Source organism: Myotis yumanensis, unplaced genomic scaffold, assembly GCF_028538775.1.
Source record: "Myotis yumanensis isolate MYYU_CA2020_CCGP unplaced genomic scaffold, mMyoYum1.0.hap1 SCAF_18, whole genome shotgun sequence".
NCBI classification, from domain to species: Eukaryota; Metazoa; Chordata; class Mammalia; order Chiroptera; family Vespertilionidae; genus Myotis; species Myotis yumanensis.
Window position 1 is genome coordinate 17072017 of NW_027223769.1, and position 23620 is coordinate 17095636.

A 23620-nucleotide genomic window follows, 5' to 3' on the forward strand; every position below is an offset into this window, starting at 1 on the left:
TTTACTTCGCCCTGTTTTGGCTCAGTGGATACAGTGTCAGCCTAGGGACTGAAGGGTCCAGCGTTTGATTCCGATCAAGGGCACATGCCCTGGGTTGTGGGCCCAATCCCTAATAGGGGGTGTGCAGGAGGCAGCCGATCAATGATTCTCTCTCATCAATGTTTCTCTCTCTCTTTCTCTCTCTCTCCCTCCCTCCCTTCCTCTCTGAAATCAATAAAAATACATTTTAAAAATATATATTTCAATTTTATTTTTGTTCCAAATCTTTGAAATGTGATATGTATTTTACACTTATAGCCCTTCTCAACTCAAATGCTAAATTTTCAGTTTTAAGTAAAATGTAGTCCTTCCAAAATAATAAAATGTACATAAGAGGAAAATATTTTACATTGCTAAGGTTTAAATTTAACTAAAATTAAACATTCAGTTCCTCAGTTACATTGGCCACATTTCAAGTACTTGGTAGCAACATGTGACTACTGTAATCAGGTGCATATGGTGGGGAAAATATAATTAACTAATAATAATACAAGAGTAAACTTTTGCAACTCACAATTGTAAATCTACTTTTGCTCTACCCCGTATAATTGGCTATACTAGTAAGAGTGAAGAGACTCAGGAGCCCTTTTCTTGATAGATCTAGTATTTGGAAGGAATTAGAGGTTTTCACACTTCTAATAAATTTCATTATGAAAAGATTCAGAATTATATGAAGACCTATAGAAATATCTCTCCCCCAAAATAATGTTTCCTTGCCTGTGTAACTAAAACAGGTTAACACATTATTGAGTTTGAGATCTATCCTCTATATCCTAAAATTTAGTGATATAGAGATCAGAGTTATCTTCCCTGTCAGGGAATTTAATGTACAGTTAAAAAAAACTTCTCATTTATTATATTTAGATGGGTGGGAAGAGATTTTGAAGATTAGCTTTACTTATAAATAGTTCCACTGTCAAATAAAAATGTAGAATTTTGAGTGGCAGGTTGAAGAATTTGACCTTCATACCTCAGATAATAAGTTATCGTACATTTTGGAGTAGAAGAGTACATAATGAAGTCTATGCTTCCAGAAAGCAAATCAGAATCCATTGTTTAAGTAGACTGGTAACAACAGAGGTCTGTAGAGAAAATGTGGAGCTTCTAGCATCCTTAGCTGGTACATACTCTTATTTCTGTCAGGAATTATTTTCCTCTTACATTGACAAGACAGGAGCTTACCCTTCAAAATCTAGTTCAAAGTCAGCTGTTTCCTGGAAGCAGTTGTCAGACTGAGTCACTTCACCTCTGATCCCACAGAACTTCTTTCCAAATCCTAAACACAAGTCAAATCATAGAGAAACTAGAGTAGTGGTTGTAGTGGAGGAGGGGATGGAGAATTATTGTTTAATTGGTGCATTTTCCATTTTACAAGATGAAGAGTTCCGTGGATGCATGGAGTGATGGTAGCACAGAACTAAATGATTAAAGTGCCTTTCCCCAGCCTAACTCTTTCCCTTTCAGGTCACAACTTAGATGTCCTTCCCTTTTCCAGGCCAAAAGGGTTTAGGTACATTTGCTATACCCTCTTATGAACTCCATACTTTTCTGATAGGGCTTTCATTCCAATTACAATCTATAGCAAATTATGTGGTATATTAGTTTGCTAGGGCTTCCATAACAAAATGGTACAGACTGGGTAGCTTAAACAACAAAACTTTATTTTTTCACAGTTCTGGAGGCTGGAAGTTCAAGATCAAGGTATAGGCAGGTTTAGTTTCTCCTGAGGCTTCTCCTTGGCTTTCAGAAGGCTGCCTTCTTCCTGTGTCCTCACATGGCCATTCCTCCGCGCATGTGCATTCCTGATGTCACCCTGTGTGTCCAAATTTCCTCTTCATATAAAGACACCAGTCAGACTGAATTAGGACCTACCATAAAGGTCTCATTTTAACTTATCACCACTTTAAAGGCCCCATTTCCAAATACAGTCATATTCTGAGACGAAATTCTTTTTTTTTTTTATTGCTTAAAGTATTACAAAGGGTATTACATGTGTCCTTTTTTTTTTCCCCGCCCTTGACAATCCCCTGGCCTCCCCTACCCCCCAGTGTCTTATGTCCATTGGTTATGCTTATATGCATGCATACAAGTCCTTCGGTTGATCTCTTACCCCCCTCCCTCCTGCCCCCCAACCCTCCCCGGCCTTCCCGCTGCAGTTTGACAATCTGTTTGAGGCAGCTCTGCTTCTGTATCTATTATTGTTCATAAGTTTATAATGGTCTTTATTATCCATGAATGAGTGAGATCATGTGGTATTTTTCCTTCATTGACTGGCTTATTTCACTTAGCATAATGCTCTCCAGTTCCATCCATGCCGTTGCAAATGGTAGAAATTCTAATGAACTTTGGAGGAACACATTTTAACCCTCTTACCTCTGTTGTTCCCACTTGATAAACTGACATCTCTTTTCTTGTTCTCATTTCAGGATATCTGGAGTTGCTATTCCCTCTTTTTAGAATACTCTACTTCCAATTTTTCATACAACAGGTTTTACTCAACTTTCCAGCCTGAGCACTATCATCTGGCAAGAACCATCCCAGACCACCTTATTTAAATTAACCCTAAAAGTCCCTCTCTCACGTCACTTTTTTTTCTTCCATGGCACTCACCAGAATGCCAGCTCCGGGAAAAGGAGGTTATGTGTTTTTCTCAAACTATTGTAGCCCAGATATCAGCCCAGTGTCTTGTGACACTGGACTAATGAACTCATGGGCCAATGAATTTTATAACCACTTACCACAGTATAATGACTTTATTTAATCCACTGAGAAAACCTGCCCAGGAGGGGTCACATTTTTATGAAACTTTTTGAATCTCAGCTCCAACACTTACTAACCGTGAGATCTCTGGCAAGTCACTTAACCTCTGTGGGCCTCAGGTTCCCCAACTGTACGACAATTCCTTCTTCAGAGTTCTTCTGAAGATTAAATAACATAAGGCACGTATGCTACCCAGCACAAGACTTTGGCCTATCGCACACACTATCAATTGAAATGCTAATGGGCTGGATGTTTTCCAAAGTGCGGCACCTGTGGATAGTGTGAAACTGTCTTTAGGGGGCACAGACCGTTGAAGCTATTATCGTTTCAATTCTTTGGATTAAAATAAGGCCTTCTTTCCTCATATGTCTTTACTATCTCCTGCTTTTCTTTTTAACGGAAATAGCATGTAGGTTCAAGGACACACAACAGTTAATACGTGAATTCAACATTGTTTTCTATTGCATTTCTGAAGCCAGGCTGCCCGGGTTTACACCCACCTCCCTCAGTCTGACTTCGGCCCAGTTAAGGAACCTCTCTATTCCTCAACTTACTCCAATGCAACGCGGGGACAAGGACAGTACCACCTCCACAGGGTGTCGTGAATATAAAATGAACTATTACGCGTAAAGCGGTGCAGGACATAGGAAGCCCGCCATCCACGTTAGAAACATGTGAAAGAAACGGTCCAGGCGGGAAGGTTTGGCAACAGTCTCAAAGGTCTCACCAGGACAACTGAGTCAGCGACGCGCGGCAGGACCGGGCCTGTGAGGCGGGGCGGCACTCGCCACCGCCAGACCTGCGGCTCGGCCGGGCGCGGGGTCTGAGGGGCCGGCCGAAGCCCCCGAGGGACCAGAGCTCGGGCCTCCTCCGGCTTCGGCCTCTTTGGGTCTCCCTCCCGTTGTTGAGAGACTCGTCCCTGCGTGGGCGGTCGCGCCCTTACCCTGAGTTTCCTCCACAGGTAAGCTCTCCCCCGAGGCGGACGTGAAGAGCCCGGGAGTGTTCCGGCGCGAGAAACAGGGGCGGGGCCCCGGGGCGGGGCCCCGGGGCGGGGCTGCGCACGCTACGTAAGACGCCGCCGTTGTGCGTCGTAGTGCGCATGCGCGGTGGGCTGCGTAGCGGAGATCCGGACCCTGGCGGGAGCCAGCATGGCGTCTGAGCGTAAAACTAAGTTGTCCAAGAATTTGCTGCGCATGAAGGTACGGGGCGCGGGGGAGCCAGTTTGGGAGGGCAGGGCCACCGGGGCCTCCTGGCCTGGCCGAGGCCGGGGCAAAGGGCGTACAGGGGCCCCAGAGGGCCTCCAGCTCTCGCGTTCATTCATTCACTTAGCGCCTGCTGTGTTAGGCCCTGGGAACTGGATTAGAAATCCGGCTGGTTCTCTCCTAAAGCCAGCTGTTGAATAGGAGAGACAGAGACGTAAAAGTGGACACAGCGTAATAAGAGCAGTGATGCCGGGAGCGCCGGCCAGGAACTTCGGGCTTCTTCGGGCAGCGGTGCTTTAGTAGAGACTGAGGGGTAGGTGGGAGGGTAGGGGCATAGCAACATAAACTGAGGCAAGAGAGCGTTCAGAAGTCTGAGAGGCAAAACCCAAAAATTCTATGCTGCGTTTGAAGAACTAAAGATAATTCTGTATGTCTGGAAGGCAAGTAGCAAGAAATGGGCCTGAAAAAGTAGGCAGGTCACAGCAGGGAATTTTAGGCCAGGCTAAGGATATTTTTCTTTATCTTGTGAGCATTGGGAAGCTGTTGAGTTCAGGGAACAGTATCATTAGCTGTGCCTCTTATTCTGTCCTATGGGTAATATTTAGTGAAAGAAAGGCCCAACGGGGTCCAAAATTGCAGTCAGAAAGACCACCCATAAGTTCTGATGATCTGGGTGAGTGTTGCAGTGGTGGTGCTATGGAATTATAACAGTTGAGGTGAAAGTGAGTTATGTCAAGCAAAATTTACTTTTATATTTCAGATTTAACCAAATAAGATAAAAATGGACAAAAACAAGGGTAGTTAAAATGAATACAGGAATTAAAACGGGAAACAACCAATCCTTAAAACTTAAATAATAATAGCAAACATTTTAGTTCTTGCTATGTGCCAGACACTGTTCTAAGTGCTTTGTATATAGGAACCCAATAATTCCACATAATCCCTTGAGGTGGGTTAGTATCCCTCTCTAACAGTGGAGGCAACTGAAACGGAGAAGTAAGTAACTTGCCCAAAGTTACTTACTGCTAATAAACAGTGTAGACAAGACTCAAATTCAGAATTCTGTCCCTAGACCCCATTTGCTATCAATTACTACTGGTTGCTGAACACTTACAGATGTAAACTGTTAAATGTTATGATTAGAGGGGTGCGAAATTTTCAGGAAGAGGAAGCAAGGCGTAAATAACGTTCTGAAAGATTGAAGAGTAAATATTGCATGTGCAAAATGTGAATTGAATTGAGCTAGGGTGTAACTAGGGATGAATAGAGTGATTGAAAGTGAAGGGTAAGTCAGCATAATTTATAGTTTCTAAAGCATTTCTTCCATGCATATTAGCAAAATTTGAATCTTTACTGAACAGAGTTTTCTCTTGGTTTATGATTTTCAATCATGTAGATTTCAAGGAAGTGGAGTGGATTGACAAAGCAAGCACTGAAAAGATTTTAGAAGTTTAACTCTTGGAATAAGTCAAATGAAGATGTGCTGGGTAATTAAGGACCAGACCAAAGATCTGACTTGAAAGTTAGGAATGAAGAAATTAACTCTAAAAAATCATCTACCCTTTACCTGAGTGGTTGAGAGAGACTCAACTAGACATTGGAAGCAAAGAAGAGGTTCTCTATTTGGGTTCCAACTTCTGTCATTGTTAAGAAAGAACTCATTGGCAGGATAGCAGAAGACACTATATATACAGATAGAGTGGAATGTCTTATGAGAAGGACTGAAGCAGCTGCCTGAGGTTATTGTATTCAGTGTAGCTGTTCATCAAGAGCTAAATATAGAGCAAGAATGACAGGGTAGAGAATTTAACAGAGACTCATTTATTTTCCATTGTACTTGAAGTCTGACTTGGGTCATCTATTGGGAACTGGAGGTCGATCCTGATGGGAAGTAGAAAGTGAAGGATGTAGGTAGAAGGTCTGTGACTATGATGGAAATATAGAGAAGGTACTTACTTGTGATAACTCTTTTGGACTCAAGACAGGAGTTAGTGAACTTTTTCTGTAAATGAATAGGTAAATACTTGAAGTTTGTGGGCCAGTCTGTCTAACCAACTTGGCCCTTGTACCTCAGAACCAAATGAGTATGGCTTTGCTCCAGTAAAACTTTATTTACAAAAACAGAAGTTTAGCCTAAGGATGATATTTTGTGATACCTGTTCCAAGCCCTTGTTGTGAGTAAAACTAAATCAGTAGCTTTAGAGTATGTTCTTAGGTGCTGTGGAGAAAGAATTGAACTGCTGCCTAAGTCTGGAGTTGCTTCATTCATACTCACAGGGTTTTCTATCCTTTCCATATGTATGGAAAAATGTGTGTGTGTGTTTTGGTACATATGAATATGGCTATTTCTATACCATAAAGAATATCTACTTAAAAATAGGAAGTAAAAGGGCAGTTGGACAGGATTTGTGAGTTTTACCATGAATATGAGTAATGGGATAAGACATCTATGTTTAAAGAGAACCAACTAAGAAAGGAAATCTGGAAAAATAAGACAAGTCTAGAATCAGTTCCATTCAGAAAACCTTTATTGAACTCTTTTCTGTGTACCAGTTGCAGCCTACGTACCAATAATGCAAAATGAACAAGAGATGTGGTCTGCATTCACAATCTTAATCTTTCAGGAGACATCTATCTATATATATAAAAGTCTAAGCAACCATTTGGTAGCTGTGACACGCATTGACCACCAGGGGGCAGATGCTCAACACACAAGCATGGAAACATGGAACAGACTGATGAATCTCCGAGGGAAGGGCCGAGGAAGGGTAGTAAGAGATTAACCAAGATCTTATATGCATACTAGAGGCCTGGTGCATGGATTTGTGCACCAGTGGGGTCCCTCGGCCTGGCCTGCGGGGATCAAGCCAAAACCGGCAGTCCGACATCCCCCCAAGGGTCCCGGATTGCTAGAGGGTGCAGGCCAGGCCGAGGGACCACACTGGGCCTCTAATGAACAATAAGCCAGTATTTATAAAGCTGTATTAGAAGCAAGGAATGTTTATCAAAGGACACGTGCTCTGGACCTTCACAAGTAAGTATGTTGCCAGGCAGAAGATAGAAGCATAATGTTGAATAGCAAAGGCAGAAGAACTGGGAAGTACAGGGTTTGCTTCCCAGAAACTGCTGGTTCTTTCCTGGAATGAGGCTATAAGCACAGGTAAAAGGATGAGGACAGATGAACGAACAGTGCAAAGCCAGGACATTGATGGTGGTACAATCCACACAGTTTACCCAGATTTCACCATTTTACTTGCACTCAAGTGTGTGTGTGTGTGTGTGTGTGTGTGTGTGTGTGTGTGAACTTTCCATACAATTTATTGTATGTAGATTTATCTAACTGCCATCACATTTAAGATACAAAGCTTTTCCATCATCACCTTTGTGTCATCCCTAACCCCTGGCCATCATTAATCTATTATTCATTATTATTATTTTGTTATTTCAAGGATGTTATATAAATGGAATTATACAATATATAATCTTTGAGATTGGCCTTTTTCACTCAGCATAATTCACTTGAGACCCAGTTAAGTTGTTGAGTGTTATGAATAGTTCCTTCCTTTTTATTGCTAAGTCGAATTCCATGTTGTGGATGTCGTATGGTTTATTTTAGCCATTCACCTATTGAAGAGTATTTTGATTGTTTACAGTTCTTGGCTAGTACAAATAGAGCTACTGTGATTATTTATGTGTAAGTTTTTTGAGTAAACTAAGTTTTCATTTCTCTGGGATAAATGTCCAAGAAGACAATTACTGGGTCATATGGTAAATTCATGTTTAGTTGGATAAGGAACTATGTATTTTCCACAGAGGAGGTAATTTTCTCACATCCTCATCAGAATTTGCTGTTATTTATTTGTGGATGTTTTTCAAGTCATTTCATTTAGTAGTCATTGGTAAAGCCCTGATGCCTAAAAATGTTTATGTGTTTGAAAGAGCTGGAGTTGAGGGAAGCACAATATAGGATAAAGGAAAGAAATAGAGCCTGGATAAAGGAAAGAAATAGGGGTAATGGAAATCAGTATAATCCTAGACCTAACTGCTGGATGATTTCTAAATTTATTTTTTCCTGTTATTAATATTTCATCATTTTGCTGTGATTAACTTCTTGGTTTGCCTATCCCCTGGAAATAGCGCTATTGTTTGTACTAGGGAGAGACTAGAGCAGGACTGCTATTTTCTCTACTGGCCTATTTTGAGTTGAGCTTCTACAGATCTATCTTCTATCTATATAAATAAAAGCCTAAGCCACTGGTCGACCAGTCGCTATGATGTACACTAACCACCAAGTGGCAGATACTCAAGGCAGGAGCTGCTCCCTTGTGGTCAGTGCGCTCCCACAGCAGGAGCACCGCTCAGCTGACCGAGGGGTGCCATTCACAGGGCTCACTGCTGGCCACCACAGCCTGGAGACTGCAGTGGAGCGCCAGTGAGCCTACCAAGCAGTGTCAGGCACAGTGGGGCCAGGATGAGCAGGAGCAGCTGGTGGCGTTGTACTGCCAATTTCGGCTTGATCCCCGCAGGCCATACCAAGAGACCCCACCAGTGCATGAATCGGTGCACTGGGCCTCCTGTTGTAAAATAAAGAGCAGCCATATAGTTGATCAGCATTTCAGAGGATAGATACAAGTGAAGAGCAGGTTTTATGGAGTCCTCAATCATGAGGTGGGATTTCTGCAGAAATGGGGAAGAACAAGTGAAAGAATAAAGTTATTTGAGGTTTTTTTTTAACTCTAAGTTGGGAACATTAGTTGCTGGCACTGATTTTGTTTTGACTTGACAGTTCATGCAAAGGGGATTGGACTCGGAAACTAAGAAACAACTAGAAGAGCAAGAAAAGAAAATCATTAGTGAAGAGCATTGGTACTTGGATTTACCAGAGCTTAAAGAGAAAGAGTAAGTTTTATTAGAAATTACATTAATGGCACTTTGGGCATTCAGAGTGAAATCTCTATAAATGTAACTCATCATTCCAGTGACACAAAGCCCATGAAATAGCATCAATTCAGTTTCTTGAAATAGCCTTACAAGTAATTTTCTAAAATCGTTAAACCTATAAGAGGTCTACTTGAATTTTTATACATTTTGACTGACCCTTGGCTATCACTTATAATATTATCCTTTTTTTTTAGCATTGCATGAAGGAATCTAGTCCATATCTCTGATAGTAACTGGGGACCTTTTATGGGATTCTATAATGTACTTGCTACATATTAAGTTCCAAAGATTAGGTGTGTACTTCTGGGCTCTCTAGTTTTATTTCAGTTTAACAGAATTTTTCATTAGACTGAGCTTCTTAAACACAGGTCAAGACATTTTTGTTTTGTTTCTTTTCTCTTTTTAAAAAAAAATAGTTTTTATGTATTTCAGAGAGAGGAAGGGAGAGAGAAAGATAGAAACATCAATGATGAGAGAGAATCATGAGTCACCTGCCTCCTATACACTCCTTACTGAAGTTTGATGAACCTGCAACTCGGGTATGAGTCCTGACCAGGAATTGAACTGTAACCTCCTGGTTCATAGGTCAATGCTCAACCACTGACCCACACTGGCTGGGCTTTTAAAAAATATTTTACTATTAATACCAATTATCTTAACATTCATTGAGTCTGTAATGTGTGCTAGGAACAGGGCTAAGCACTTTACATCTCTTTTTTTTGTTTTGTTTTGTATTTTTGTGGGTTTGTGGGGGTTTTTTTTAATCCTCACCCAAGGCTATTTTTCCCATTGATTTTTAGAAAGAGGAAGGGAGGGTGAGAGAGAAAAAGTTAAAAACATCGATGTGAGAGAGATGCATCAATCAGTTACCTCCCCCACGTGCCCCAACCTGGGCTGGGTATTGAACCTGCAACCCAAGTACATGCCCTTGATCAGGAATCAAGCCTGAGAGAGACCCTTCAGTGTTCGGGCTGGTGCTGTAACCATTGAGCCATACACATCTTTTAATTATTTAATCCTCATAGCAACTTGAGAGCTGGCTACTATATTTTATCCATTTTATAGTTGAGGAAACTGAAGCTTAAGAGAAAATAACTTGCTCAGTGTCACCAAGCTAGTCATTGCTAAAGCTGAGATAACACACTAGACCAGTGGTCGGCAAACTCATTAGTCAACAGAGACAAATATCAACAGAAAAACGATTGAAATTTCTTTTGAGAGCCAAATTTTTTAAACTTAAACTATATAGGTAGGTAACATTGTTATTAACTTAATTAGGGTACTCCTAAGCTGGCCTTTGCTAAAAACATCTTCAGTCTGAGGGGTCGCGACCTCAACAAACGTACCCCCACTTCTTCAAAATAGACTCGCCCAGGCCGAAAACCGACTTCTGCGCATGGGCCACGAAGTTTCGATCGCACGTGGTATTTTGTGGAAGAGCCACACTCAAGGGGCCAAAGAGCCGCATGTGGCTCGAGAGCCTCAGTTTGCCGACCGCTGCACTAGACCATTGGTCTTCCACTGTAAACTTGTTTGGTGATTGATAAATAATTTTGAATGAAGGAGTGATGGATCCACATTATCCATTAATTTATGTAAATTTTTCTGGAAGCTACTTATCATTTCTTCTTGATGCTTATCTTACCTTAATAAGCTCTGTGCTAAGATGGTTTTACTTAAACTTTGTGAAAGAACTAAAGATACTGCTTATTATCTTCAGGCATGTTTATGTTTTTCCTTTTTGTACCTTATTCTTTGTTTTTAACATGTTACACTCCCTTGTTCATTTGGGTGATTGTCTCTGGATCTTTTAGAAGGTTAGATGCTCCTCTCTCCAAAGATAAAAAGTATGTCCGACCAGGAGGGATCGGAGAAAGCTACTTTGTTTTCTCTGCTTGCTTCTCTGTGTACTTGCTTTTTTTTTTTATTATTGCTTATCAGAGGAAGGAAGATGTTAAGGAGGTAGGGGAAGATAATGCCAGAGATGGTATGGATTTAGAAGCAGGGAGTGTAGAAAAGGGCCTTTACTGACTGGTAAGGAGCTATAATTTCATTTTATGCCTTGACTACACTTGCACAAAGTATCCCAGATATCCCAGGAGGATTTCCATCTTGTTTTCAGTATCCCCTGCCTCAACACAGTATATTATTCCCAGAAAAATGACCTTTAGATTTCTTTCCTAGGAGTTAAATGTCTCAGTTCATTTGAGCTACTGTAACAAAATACTACAGGTTGGGTAGCTTATACATAACAGAAATTTATTTCTTACAGTTTTAGAGGCTAGAGATCAAGATCAGGAGAATGTGTGCCTAAATTTAGATTCCCTCAGGGAGAGGCGGTCCTGCAGGAAGTGAGGTGCTAACTGGACTATAATGGTGGAACCTAAAGAACAGTGGTTCTCAATGTTTTGGACTCAAGGTTTATTTACATTTTTAAAAAATTATTTAGAACCCATAAAAAACTTCTTAAAGACAGGTCAAGACAACTAGAAGAGGAAGAAAAGAAAATCATTAGTGAAGAGCACTGGTACTCTTCATGTTCATATTTATATAAGAAATTAAAACATTTTTAAAATATTTATTTAAAAAACAAATGCATTACATGTTAACATAAATAACACATTTTTGCATGCAAAAGAACTTTTCCAAGACAAAAAAAAATATTAGGGAGAAAAATGGCATTGTTTTACGTTTTTGCAAATCTCTTTAATGTCCAGCATTATAGAAGACAGCTGGATTCTTCTCTAACTCCTGCATTCAGCTTGTTATTGGATGTTGTTTTGATTGAAGTACATAAAGAAAGTCCACCCCGTACTTGATGATGTAGTTAAGGATAGAGGGGTGTTGTAATACCTTTTTCAGATAATTCTTTGATACTACTCCAAAACTCAATAAGTAGTAGTTTCTTAGATATTAACTGCAGTGAGGAACCTGAAAACATCTTTGTCATAATCATTGGTCTATCTTATATTTTTAATAGATCTTTTGTCAATGCATAATTTCATAACATCATGCATTTCTCATTTGGAATATATTAGCTTAATGAATTATATAGATTTTTCCAAATAACTCATTTCATTGTACAGTATCAAAAATTACATCATTAATATTACTGTGGGATTCATCAGAAAAGGCTTTTTAAGTATTGGGCAGTAGCATAACTTTGGAAGTGTTCCTCCTCTTCTCATTTCTTAGTTTGTGTAAAATTGATATTATTTCTCCCTTAAGTGTTTGATAACATTCACCAGTGAAGCCATTTGGACCTGGAGTTTTCTCTTTGAGAATATTTTTTAATATGAAATCATTTTCTTTAATAGGTATAGGACTATCCTGATTTTTCACTTTAGTTTTTTTTGTGTGTGTTTTTTTTCTAAAATTTTTATTTGGTAATGTTTTCATTTCCATTTTTTAATTCACATTATTTGTATCTTTCTTCCATTCATATTTCCCTTTAAATTCTTGACCATATTTATAATAGCTATTTTAATGTTTTTTTATTAATTCAATCATTTTTCTTTTTTTATTGACTTGTTTTCTGTTAATGGGTCAAATTTTTCTGCTTCCTTACATGTCTAGTGCTTTTTTTTTTTAGTCCTCACTCAACGATATTTTTTTTCATTCGTTTTTAAAGAGAGGAAGGGCTGGGGGGAGATTGATTGATGTTAGAGAGAAACATCAGTCAGTTGCCTCCCATATGAGCCCCAACTGGGAATCGGACCCACAGCCTTTTGGTGTATGGGACAGTGCTCCAACCAAATGAGCCACCCAGCCAGGGCTCTAGTAATTTTTGTGGGCTATACATTATGTTATATTGCTGAGTACCCATCCTTAATAAAGGGTTGAAATTTGTTACATTAGGCAGTTAATTTACATACTGACCAGCTTGATCCCTGTTTTTGTTAGAGTAGGTTTTATAGCCTTTACTCTAGGGCTAGCTTAGTAGTACTCTAAGGTGTGACCTTTCTATTCATTGTCACAGGGTATTCAACTTGGTCTCTTCATTTTTGGTACAAAAGTCAAACATTTCCATCCTCTGTGCCAAGTCTCATATTTGTTCAACATACAATTCCAGGGTAAATTTTCTTTCCCAGGTGTGGTAAACTGAAAAATGGTCTCTCAGATAATATCCAGGCCTTCATCCCTGGAACCTGTATTACCTTATATCCCCAAATTGACTTTACTAATGTGATTAAGTTAAAGATCTTTAGATGGGGAGATTATTGTGGATTATCTTGGTGAGATCTAAATGCAGTTAATTATATCCTTATAAAAGGGAGACAGAGAGATTTCATACACACAGAGGAGAAGACATTGTGACCATGGAGGCACAGAGTGAAGTGATGCAATCACAAATCAATGAATACTGGATGCCAACATAAGCTGGAAAGGCAAGGAATGAGTTCTTTTCTCCCTCCCTTTAGAACAGGGAAGGGGTATGTCCAGCCAAGGCCGTATAAGGCCCACAAAATCATTTGGTCTGGCCCTGCCAAGGCATTAGGAGTGAGTTAATTAAATGTTTGACCAAATATAGCAGGCTGACTTTTAAGTTGATAATTGTGTATGGCCCATGAATCCTCCTATATAATAAAAGTCTAATATGCAAATTGTCCCCTCTACCGGAGTTTGACCAGGGGGTGGGGCCAGCCGGCCTACTTCCTGCAGCCCCTCCCCCTGGCCAGCCTTGCCCTCCCCACCCCAATTGGGGGTGGGCCGGCCCACCAACCTCCACGGTCCGTCCCCCCAGCCGGCCACAGCCCTTCCCCTCAGGTGGCCCAGCCCAGCCTGATTGGGGCAGGTGGGCCAGACCCCAACCATGCACGAATTTGTGCACCAGGCCTCTAGTAATGTTATAAATATCCAAATGGCCCTTGGCAGAAAAAGTTCCCCACCCCTGCTCTAGAGGGAGGGCAGCCCTGCTGACACCTTGGTTTTAGTCCAATGAAATTGATTTCAGACTTCCAGCATTATAAGAGCATAAATTCCTATTGCTTTAACCCACCAATTAATTTGTTACAGCAGCCCTAGGAAACTAATGCACAGGTAATTGTTCTCCTGGAAATCGTTATTTTTCCCTTGACACTGTGGACTCACCCTGCACATGTGCAGCCTGGTATTCAGCCAAAGATTCAAGGTGACCCAATATGTAGGTCCTGAATTCCTTTGTGTATCTCCCTTGCTTTGGTGTCTTGACCCATGAATTTTAGCCACCTCTGGAACCCAAACTTTTAAATTGTCTCTTCAGTGCATTGAGACTGGGTGCTCTTAGAGATTCCTCCAGTCAGAAGATGGGCATTCGTGGAGCTCACTTCATTTGGTTTTCTTTTCTCATGCATCACATCCCTGTGCTTTGACTTGTTCACTGTTTCCTATTTTGTCCCATTTTAAAGTTGCCTGCAGTAGGAGGGCTAGTTAGGTACCAGTTACTCCCTTATGTTCAGGAGTGGAATAACCTGCTCCCTTTTTATCCAATATATACTATTAATCCTTTATTATCTGGCACCACTCTAGAATGTAACGTCCATGAGAGCAGAGGCTCTCTTCTTCATGGCTATCTCCCCAGCTTCTAGAACTGCCTGACACACAATTTGGTGTAATAAGTGTTTGCCAATTGAGTGAATGAATGAATGAATGAATGTTGACAAGAAGCAGGGCTGACTTTCCACCAAAGAAGCCATAAAGGCCAGGTATTTGTTTTACTAGCATGCTTTATGGTGGACATCAGAACTATAGTCAGATATGCTCACCTAGGATTGGGATCATGAACTGGTGACTCAGGAGAATACATTTTGGAGACTGAAACATCCACACCTGCACCCTGTTACCAGGGCAGTGGCCTGTCTGGTGCCCTCTGTAGTGTCAAGTACTATTTAGCCCTCTGAGCAGCAGCGTCATTTTTATTAGGATAGTTTTGTAGCGTGATTTTGGTTTTAGGTCAACTACCTATCTACCCTTGTTTCTGCCCATTTTCTAGTTCTCATCCAGCTTTCCCAGTGATTCTGTGAGATACCCAGTATTTTTACAGTAAATTCCTTCTATGCTTAAATCATCCAACGTTAGTCATGTTTGTAGCTAAGAGTTCTGACTAATAAACTCTTTTAAAACTGCCCAGGAATCTGATTTCACAGTATTTAATAAGAACTAGCTGAGTGGTGTAAACATCAAGGATATTTTGCTTTAAGTATGGAAAATCCATGTTTATTATAATAGGTCTCTACCTTGTGCATTTATGTAAATCAGATGTAGTGTTCAAAAGAGGCTATGACTCCAGCCAGCAGTTCCTGCCTCCTAATGTGTTTGCCGGACACATTCATCAGTTTTTATTTCTAACCCTAGATTAGAAATCTTATTGTATTTTTATTTGATTCTACTGAGAACTGTAAGATTGATTTTTCACTTGAAATCTTGACTTATATTTGCTTTGCTTTGTTATAAGTAGACATGCTATTAATACAGGTTTATTTTCCCGTTTAGGAGTTTCATAATAGAAGAGCAGAGTTTCTTGCTATGTGAAGATCTTCTCTATGGAAGAATGTCATTCAGAGGATTTAATCCTGAGGTTGAGGTATTAATATAATTACTTTAAATTTAAAATTTTTCCAATTGAATTCTTTCTGCTAATAATTGGGTTTAGGTTTTCCCCCCCAGGTACCATTTCTCCTTATTATATGGAAAATAACAAATCTTGAAATACTGCCATAGCTATTTAAAGAAATTGCAGGCATTGCAGTCTAGTTTTATGGTGGAATTGAGTAGATAATTTAATATAGCAGTATAAGTTCTTAACAGTGCCACTGTAAGTGCTAGAATTTCAGCTCAGGTCTTTTATAGTAACATCAGGATTTTATTCATATGATGCTATTATTAAAAATTATTCTCTGGCATCTATAAATGAATCTTTGCTACTGGAAAAAAGTGTTACTTAAAAATTGAGTAATTTGACTTTTTAATGGACAGGTTTTGATCCAAACTTGTAAATAGATTTTTAAAAGAATCCTTTGGTAAGTTGGTTTGAAAAGTAAAATAGTCGCCTTATAACTGCTCTGTTCATTTGAATTTTCCTGCCTCGGGTTTTTAAAGAAGCACAGGCCTTCACTTAACAAATATCAGAATTCTGGTTGTATATTAAAAGCCATCCTATCAGATACTTGACCAACCAAATGAAGGTCTGTGATATAAAGCTTTAGTTTTATGACACTTAAAGCCAGGGTTTCTCAGCCCTGGCACTGTATGATGTATTGAGCCAGATTGTTCTTTGTGGTGGGGACTGTCCTGTGCATTGTAGGATGTTTAACAGCATCCCTGGTCTGTATTCTCCACTCCCTAGACGCCAGTAGTGTACACACACACACCAATTGTAACAACCAAAAATGTCTCCAGACATTGCCAGAGGTCCCCTGGCGAGCAGAGTCTCCCTGGTTGAAAACCACTTCCCTAAGGATGCCTATAGACAACCACAGCTAACCAAGTTAATTGCCAAAGTTTATTTTTAAAGATTCTAGTTTAATTTTCTCCCCCTCCTCTTCCTTTTTAAAGGGTATGATAATTAAGCTGTTAAATTTACTTTATACAAAATCAACACTAAAAGTGTTTGTTTTTCCTATATGCTTTCCTTGCTTTGGCCTGCTTACAGCTTTAGATTGGGAAAAGAAAATGGGCAGTGGAACAAAGGAGGGGGAAAAGCAGATAATGAGTGTGTTAAACTCAAAGACTGGGGCTGTGGGTGGACAGGCACTCCAAAGTATGTCTGGTATGTGGGAAAAGGAGTTGATTCGGCCTCAGAATTTAATGGGACTCTGTACCATTGGGTACATTCTCTCTGGGGGAAAGTTTTGAACTGTTTGGTTTGTACATCTGAGCTGTCATAAAATGTGAGAAAAGTTTGATATACTTGTTTATGAAAAGAATGATACCAACTTGAGAGCACTTTATTATAAGCAGGATGTATTTAGAACACGTGTTTAATATTGTATGTGTTTCTAGTAACACCTGCCATAGAGTTTATTTTGTCAGTACTTATTTATTCTGTGCCTGTGGTGCATCAGCCCTCTAGAAGCACTGGAAATGCAGCAGGGAACCCAAGTGTATGCCCTCACAGAGTTTGTATTCCCAAAATTATTTTATGTTTAGTCCTTTCAATGTTGGAAAAGCTAATTGAGACTAGTTTCTCGTCTGCTTTCCCTTCCTTGTTCTACCTTTGCTATAAAGAAAGTATTATACAGTAAAAATAAAATCTTTCAGAGGGTAACTGTCAAGTAATGGTTAATGTGAGATAAAAAGATGGAGAGAGGCCCATGACACATGGACATCATAGGGGATACATTATCCACCTTCGTGTTTGGAGGTGAGGAAGGTCCTCCCCATTATACCAAGGCCCACTATCCAGTTCTTCCATCCAGCAATTTGCTGCCCCACAACCACCACCACCATTTAAAAAAAAAAAAAGCATTTAAAATTACTCTTGACTATAATACTTATTACATTTGGCTCAAAGGTGGGCATTTTGGAGGAAATCTGAAAGTTTACTTTTTCTTTCCCCTCCTCACTAGAATGTGTTAGCAGTGTGTCTGTTTTAATTTTAATTTTAATTTTTAATTACAATTGACATACAATATTATATTAGTTTCACGTGTCCACCCCCATGATTAGATATTTATATAACTATGAAGTGATCACCTCAATAAATCTAGTAACCATCTGACACCATACATAGTTATTAGAATACTAGAGGCCCAGTGCACAAAATTTGTGCACAGGTGTGATCCCTAGGCCTGGCCAGTGATCAAAGTATGAGCATCTGGCATGGAAGGGCAGATCCCAGCTGACCTCTGGGCCTTGGGCAGCACCTGGCGCCCCCCCCGCCCGGGCCCCCACCCAGCTTCCTTAGTGCCTGGGAGCCAGGCGGCCCCTGCCTCCTGCCACCACTGCTGGTCATCATTTGCAGGGCGATCAGCGGGGTGATTGGGCCCTGCTCCCACCCACCTTGGCCTGGCATCACCCACTCACCTGCTCTACCATCCTGCCATGGTCCCACTCTTGTCGGGGCCCATTGGGGCCGGCAGTGCCTCCATTGCCACCCGCTGCCAGCACCACATCGCTGATGCCTGCCATGTTCCACGCTGCCACCTGATGGTCAGTGCACATCATAGCAAACGGTCGAACTCCTGGTCAAGGGGACAATTTGCATATTAGGGTTTTATTATATAGGATTATTGACTACATTCCCTGTGCAGTATTTTACATCCCCATGATTATTCTGTAACTACCAATTTGTCCTTCTTAATCTCTTCACCTTTTTCACCTATCTCCCCAACCACCCTCCCATCTGCCAGTGGTCAGAATGTTTTCTACATCTATGCATCTATTTCTGTTATGCTTGTTTGTTTATTTTGTGTTTTAGATTCCACATATAAGTGAAGTCATCTGACATTTGTTTTTCTATCTGACTTTATTTTTGTCTTTCTGTCTCTAGGTCCATCTATGTTTTTATAGATGGCAAGGTTTTATTCTTTTTTTTATGGTTCAGTCATATTCCATTATATATATGCACCACTTCTTTATCCATTCATCTATTGATAGACACTTAGGTTGCTGCCATATCTTGGCTATTTATATATATATAAAACCCTAATATGCAAATAGACCAAATGGCAGAACAACCAAACATCCAGTCACTGATGTGCGCTGACCATCAGGGGGCGCGGGCAGAACATGGTGGGTGTCAGCAGTAGGCAGCAGAGCGTGGAACATGGTGGGCATCGGCCATGGCGGGATGGTAGAGCAGGTGAGCAGGGGCGCCAGACCAAGGCAGGACTCCAGTCGCTGTCATTGGGTCATGTCTCTGCTGGTTACTGAAAATTCTTTGTTCCCGCACGCCACGGTCCCTCCCAGCACTTGCACCTGCTGCCGGCGCCGCCCCTGTCACACCCACTGCCGACACTGAAGCCGCCACCCATAACCACTGCTGGCGCTGGCCCCACTCACACCGCTGCTTGCACCATCAGCATGTGGAAGTGGTGGCGGCTGGAGCGGGACTGCCAGGGGACTGGGGGCTGCAACGGAAGGGGCTGGGTGGGGACGCAAAGGATGGGCCGAGACCCACCCCTGTGCCCACCTCAGCGCCCACCTCAGCCTTCCTTTCAAGGTGCACAAATTTGTGCACTGGGCCCCTAGTTGTAAATAATGCTGCAGTGAACATGGATATATATGTCTTTTCAATTTAGTGTTTTCAGTTTCTTCATATAAATACCCAGAAGTGGAATTGCTGGTCTTCCTTTGTCTCTTATTATAACCTTTGTTTTAAAGTCTATTTTGCTGGTATAAGTATTGCTTCTCCAGATTTTTTGTTTGTTTCCATTTTCATAAACTATCTTTTTCTATCCCTTTTAGTTTGTGTGTGTCTTTTGGTCTGAAGTTAGTCTCTTATAGACAGCATATGTAACAGTCTTGTTTTCTTATTTATTCAGCCACCTTATATCTTTTGATTGGAGGATTTAAACCATTTGCATTTAGTGTAATTATTGATCGATATGTAGTATTTATTGCCATTTTATTTATATTTTTATCTTTTGTCTTCTTTTTCTTATAATACTGTTTTGGTAGTGACAAACTTTTTTAGCTTTTGTCTAGGAAGCTCTTTACCTGTCCTTTAATTCTAAATGATAGCTTTTCTGGGTAGAGTAATTTTGGTTGTAGGTCCTTGGTTTTCATCACTTTGAATATTTTGTGGCAGTCCCTTCTGGCCTGCACAGTTTCTGTTGAGAAATCAGCTGACTGTCTTATGGGAGCTTTCTTGTAGGTAACTAACTGCTTTTCTCTGGCTGCTTTTAAGATTCTCTCTTTGTCTTTAACCTTTGACATTTTAATTATGGTGTGTCTTGGTTTGGGCCTCTTTGGGTTCATATTGTTTGGGACTTCCCATGCTTCCTGGACTTGTATGTCTGACACCAGGTGAGGGAAGTTTTCTGTCATTATTTTTTTCAAATAGGTTTTCAATTCCTTGCTTGCTTCTCCTTCTGGCACCCCCATGATGTGAATGTTGGTACATTTCAAGTTATCCCCGAGGCTCCTTATACTATCCTCATTTTTTTGTATTCTTTTTGCTGTTCTGATGTCTGTTTTCTGCTTCCTTAACTTCCAAATAGCTGATTTGATCCTCTACTTCATCTCCTCTACTGTTGATTCCCTATAATGCATTCTTCATTTTAGTTATTGTACTCTTCATTTCTGACTGGTTCTTTTTTGTTTTCTTTCTCCATTTTTATGTGTCCTATCTCTTTGTTGAAGTTGTCACTAAGTTCATCTACTCTTCCCAAAGTTCATTGATTATCCTTATAACCAGTGTTTTAAACTCTGCATCTGGTAAATTGCTTGACTCCATTTTGTGTAGTTCTGTTTCTGGAGTTTTGTTCTGTTCTTTTATTAGGGACATGGTTCTTTGTCTCCTAATTTTATCTGTATCCCTGTGTTTGTTTCTATGTATTAGGTAGATCTGCTACATCTCCCAGTCTTGATAGCCTTATGTAGTGGGTGTCCTCTAGGGCCCAGTGGTGTAGCCTCCCCAATCACCTGAGCTGGGCACTCCAACTGTGCCCCCTATGTGGGCTATGTGAACCCTGTTGTAGTTGAACATTGACTGCTATTGGCATGTCAATGGTAGGAGTTTACCCCCAGGTCAGTCATCTTCGAGGACTGGCCGAGACCAGCATGGAGGATCTGCTATATAGGGATTGACCCCACAAAGCAGGTCTTGCTTCAGCGGGTCTCTGGTGCCCACTGAGTTCGCCTCTTGAGTGTGTTACTCATGGAGGTGGTTGGGTTGTAAACTGGCATGGTCTGAAAGCTGTCCAGTGGGTGTGCTGGCTCTGCGGCCTCTCAGGAAGTACAGGCCAAGGCTAGCAACTGCCTGTGTCCTGCCTTGGACCACAGTATGAACTGCAGAACAATTTGCAGATGGCTGCTACATGTGTGGGCTTGGAGGAGCCCAGGAGGGGCCAAGCTTCGAGCCTAGGCTGGCTGCTACTAGTGCTGGGCCTGGGGCCACTTAGCAAGAAATACAGATGCTACTTGTTTCAGAGATTTTAAGAAAGTCCACAGCATGAGCCAAGACAGGCTATTTGTATGGAAAAGCTGCTGGAAATGGCTTGTGTGGGCCCACAAGTTGGATGAGGCAGGGAGAACAGTGTTTTAGCCAGGTTGATGTGAAGACTCAGATACTGTGCCCACTTGCCAGCTTTGTTGAGGGGAGGGCTCAGCAAAGGAACAGTGGCCTCTGCCAGCACTCCGGTCTGGGAGAAAGCTCTTACGCTGATGCCAGACATTCATTTTCTCCCTGTATGTCCCTGGAGCTTTTCAAGTTGCTGCCCTAGAGCTGGAGCTCAGGGCAAGTGAGTCTGAGTAAGTCCATGTGCAGGCCCTTTAAGGAGAACACCTGGAACTCTAGTGGCCTCTGTGTCATCAGCCACAATTTCCCCTGGTTTTTACAGCCAGAAGTTATGAGGACTACTTTTCCGAGCACTGGAACCCTGGGGCTGGCAGGACTGGTGTGAGGCTGGGGCCCTTTGCTCATCAGGTGGGACCTCTGCAGCTGAGATATCTCTCCCCATTTTTTTAACCACCACACATTGGTGTAGCAGTGTGTCTGCTATAGATATGAGTAACTAATAATAAGATTTATGATCTAAAATACAATTTAATTAACAAGTCTAATCTAGTGGGGCTTTCTCTTACTGTTCTTAATTCAGAGCAGACTTGTGTTAGTACAGTGTGGAATAAAGTAGTAGAGAAAACTGCTTATGAATTTTTGTTAGTCCTGTAGAGTCTGACCTCTGCTTCTCTACCTTCAAATAAATACATTGGACACAAGTTCCTTTCACAAGCCTTTTTCAGCCCTGTTGGCCATGTTGGTGTATTTTTCAGAAATTAATGCTTCAGATGAATGCTAAGAACAAAGCAGAAGAAGTTGAAGATGAAACAGTGGAGCTTGATGTGTCAGATGAAGAAATGGCTAGAAGGTAACCATTACCTTGGGACAACTTTGTGACCTGTGCCCAGCATTCACTGGCTCTCACATGTGTACTTCTCTTACCCCAGCAGGAAAATGACTGTTTCTACTTTCTCTGACATGACCTGAGGTGGATTCATACTGTCACAGGCTGGCAGTTGAGGGCTCATTTCCAGTGCTGTTTCCAATGCATATTTGAATATACATCTCAATTTACTTAGGATAATACAAAAAGAAAAAATAGGGGAGAATTTAATCATTCTTAGAGAAGTTTATACGTTTTTAAATCAGGTGGTTTATTTTAATCATAGTTTTGATTTTTCTTATTCTTTGTTGCATTTTATTTTCTTTTTTTATTGATATTTAGAGGAAAGGAGAGAGATAGAGAAATAGAAACATCAATAATGACAGAAAAACACTGATTGGCTGCCTACTATACCCTTCCCCCCTACTGGGGATGCAACCCATGCTTGTGCCCTGACCAGGAATCGATCCGATGGCCTCTTGGTTCAAGGGTCGACACTCAACCACTGTGAGCCACACCTGCCAGGCCTTTGTTGCATTCTTGATAAGACTTGATTCCTGCCTTTTTTTATTTGGAATTAAATTTGTGCTATTTATCATCTTCACAGATATGAGACCTTGGTGGGGACAATTGGAAAAAAGTTTGCCAAGAAAAGAGACCGTGCCAATTATGAAGAAGATGAAAATGGAGACATAAAACCAATTAAAGCAAAGAAGATGTTCTTAAAGCCCCAAGATTAAAATGTATGCCTTAAGATATGGCTCAGAGATGCCTTGTGAGAGTTAACATATTTTGGAACTGATTTCATTGGTTTCTCTATAGTTATTAATATTGTAATGTTTATTTGTAAAGAAATGTATAATTTTGGAAACATGCTGTTTTTGAAACAGATGTATGATGGATGTTATACATCCTTTGCTTAATATGGTATTCATCAAGAGTGGATTTTTAGCCCTTGATCTTCAAATGTACAAAGGCAATGTTTGCTTCCTAAAATTTTTTTTACCCCAGATTATTTTTAAATATATCTTTTCAATTGCTGACCTTAAATTGACACAGAACTTAATAATCGTGTTTAAATTGTCCTTGTGTTTGCATTTTACTTTAAATTATTAATGTTAAGTCATTTCATACATTTTGGAATCAAATGTCGTGCGAATTTATTCTACGTAAATTCATCAAGAACAAGCATGCCTCTCTAGCCTAAAATATTTGCATGCAACCAAATCAGTCAGTTTGTGGAATTAAGCGGTTTTGTTTAAAGTTTTTAATTAATAAGAAAAAATAATGTTCTGTAATAAACATCTGTTTTCATATATTTTTCTGTTATCTTATACTTTCAAATAATAATTTTAATTAAATTCAGTATTGGAACTTTAAAAAAACGAGCCACTAATTTAGAAGATGGTGGTATAATTAGATTGAACTGTAGAAATTTACTTCTATGAGTCAAAACCATCAATTTTTTATAATATAGCTCAGTAGAATTTGCCACCCCCCAGATTATCTCCTAGTCTGAACCTTATTCTCAGTAGTAAGTAGAGAAGCCCATGGAATTTAGTGTATGTATGTGTGTGTCTCTGTCTGCCTGGAGATATGTATGTAGGACTTCATTTCATTTTTTCCCTAGCAATACACCTTCCAGCTCTCTTC

The 23620-nt window shown here is 40.5% G+C and overlaps 1 protein-coding gene across 1 annotated transcript; it reads left to right on the forward strand.

Annotated features, from left to right (window-relative positions):
• Positions 1-3922: 3922 nt before the first annotated feature.
• Positions 3923-23285, forward strand: MPHOSPH6 (M-phase phosphoprotein 6). The gene is made up of 5 exons (XM_070397997.1): positions 3923-3998; positions 8788-8900; positions 15414-15504; positions 21858-21952; positions 22575-23285. Exons 1-5 carry the CDS (start codon positions 3948-3950, stop codon positions 22705-22707), a joined length of 483 nt encoding a protein of 160 aa, XP_070254098.1. The 5' UTR covers positions 3923-3947; the 3' UTR covers positions 22708-23285.
• Positions 23286-23620: the final 335 nt, after the last annotated feature.

Bases quoted from the DNA above. Each gene is read 5' to 3' on its own strand.
- MPHOSPH6 (XM_070397997.1), top strand. From the start codon at position 3,948: ATGGCGTCTGAGCGTAAAACTAAGTTGTCCAAGAATTTGCTGCGCATG. The intron at 8,901-15,413 runs GTAAGTTTTATT...TTTCCCGTTTAG, and splicing joins CCAGAGCTTAAAGAGAAAGA to GAGTTTCATAATAGAAGAGC. The intron at 21,953-22,574 runs GTAACCATTACC...TCATCTTCACAG, and splicing joins GATGAAGAAATGGCTAGAAG to ATATGAGACCTTGGTGGGGA.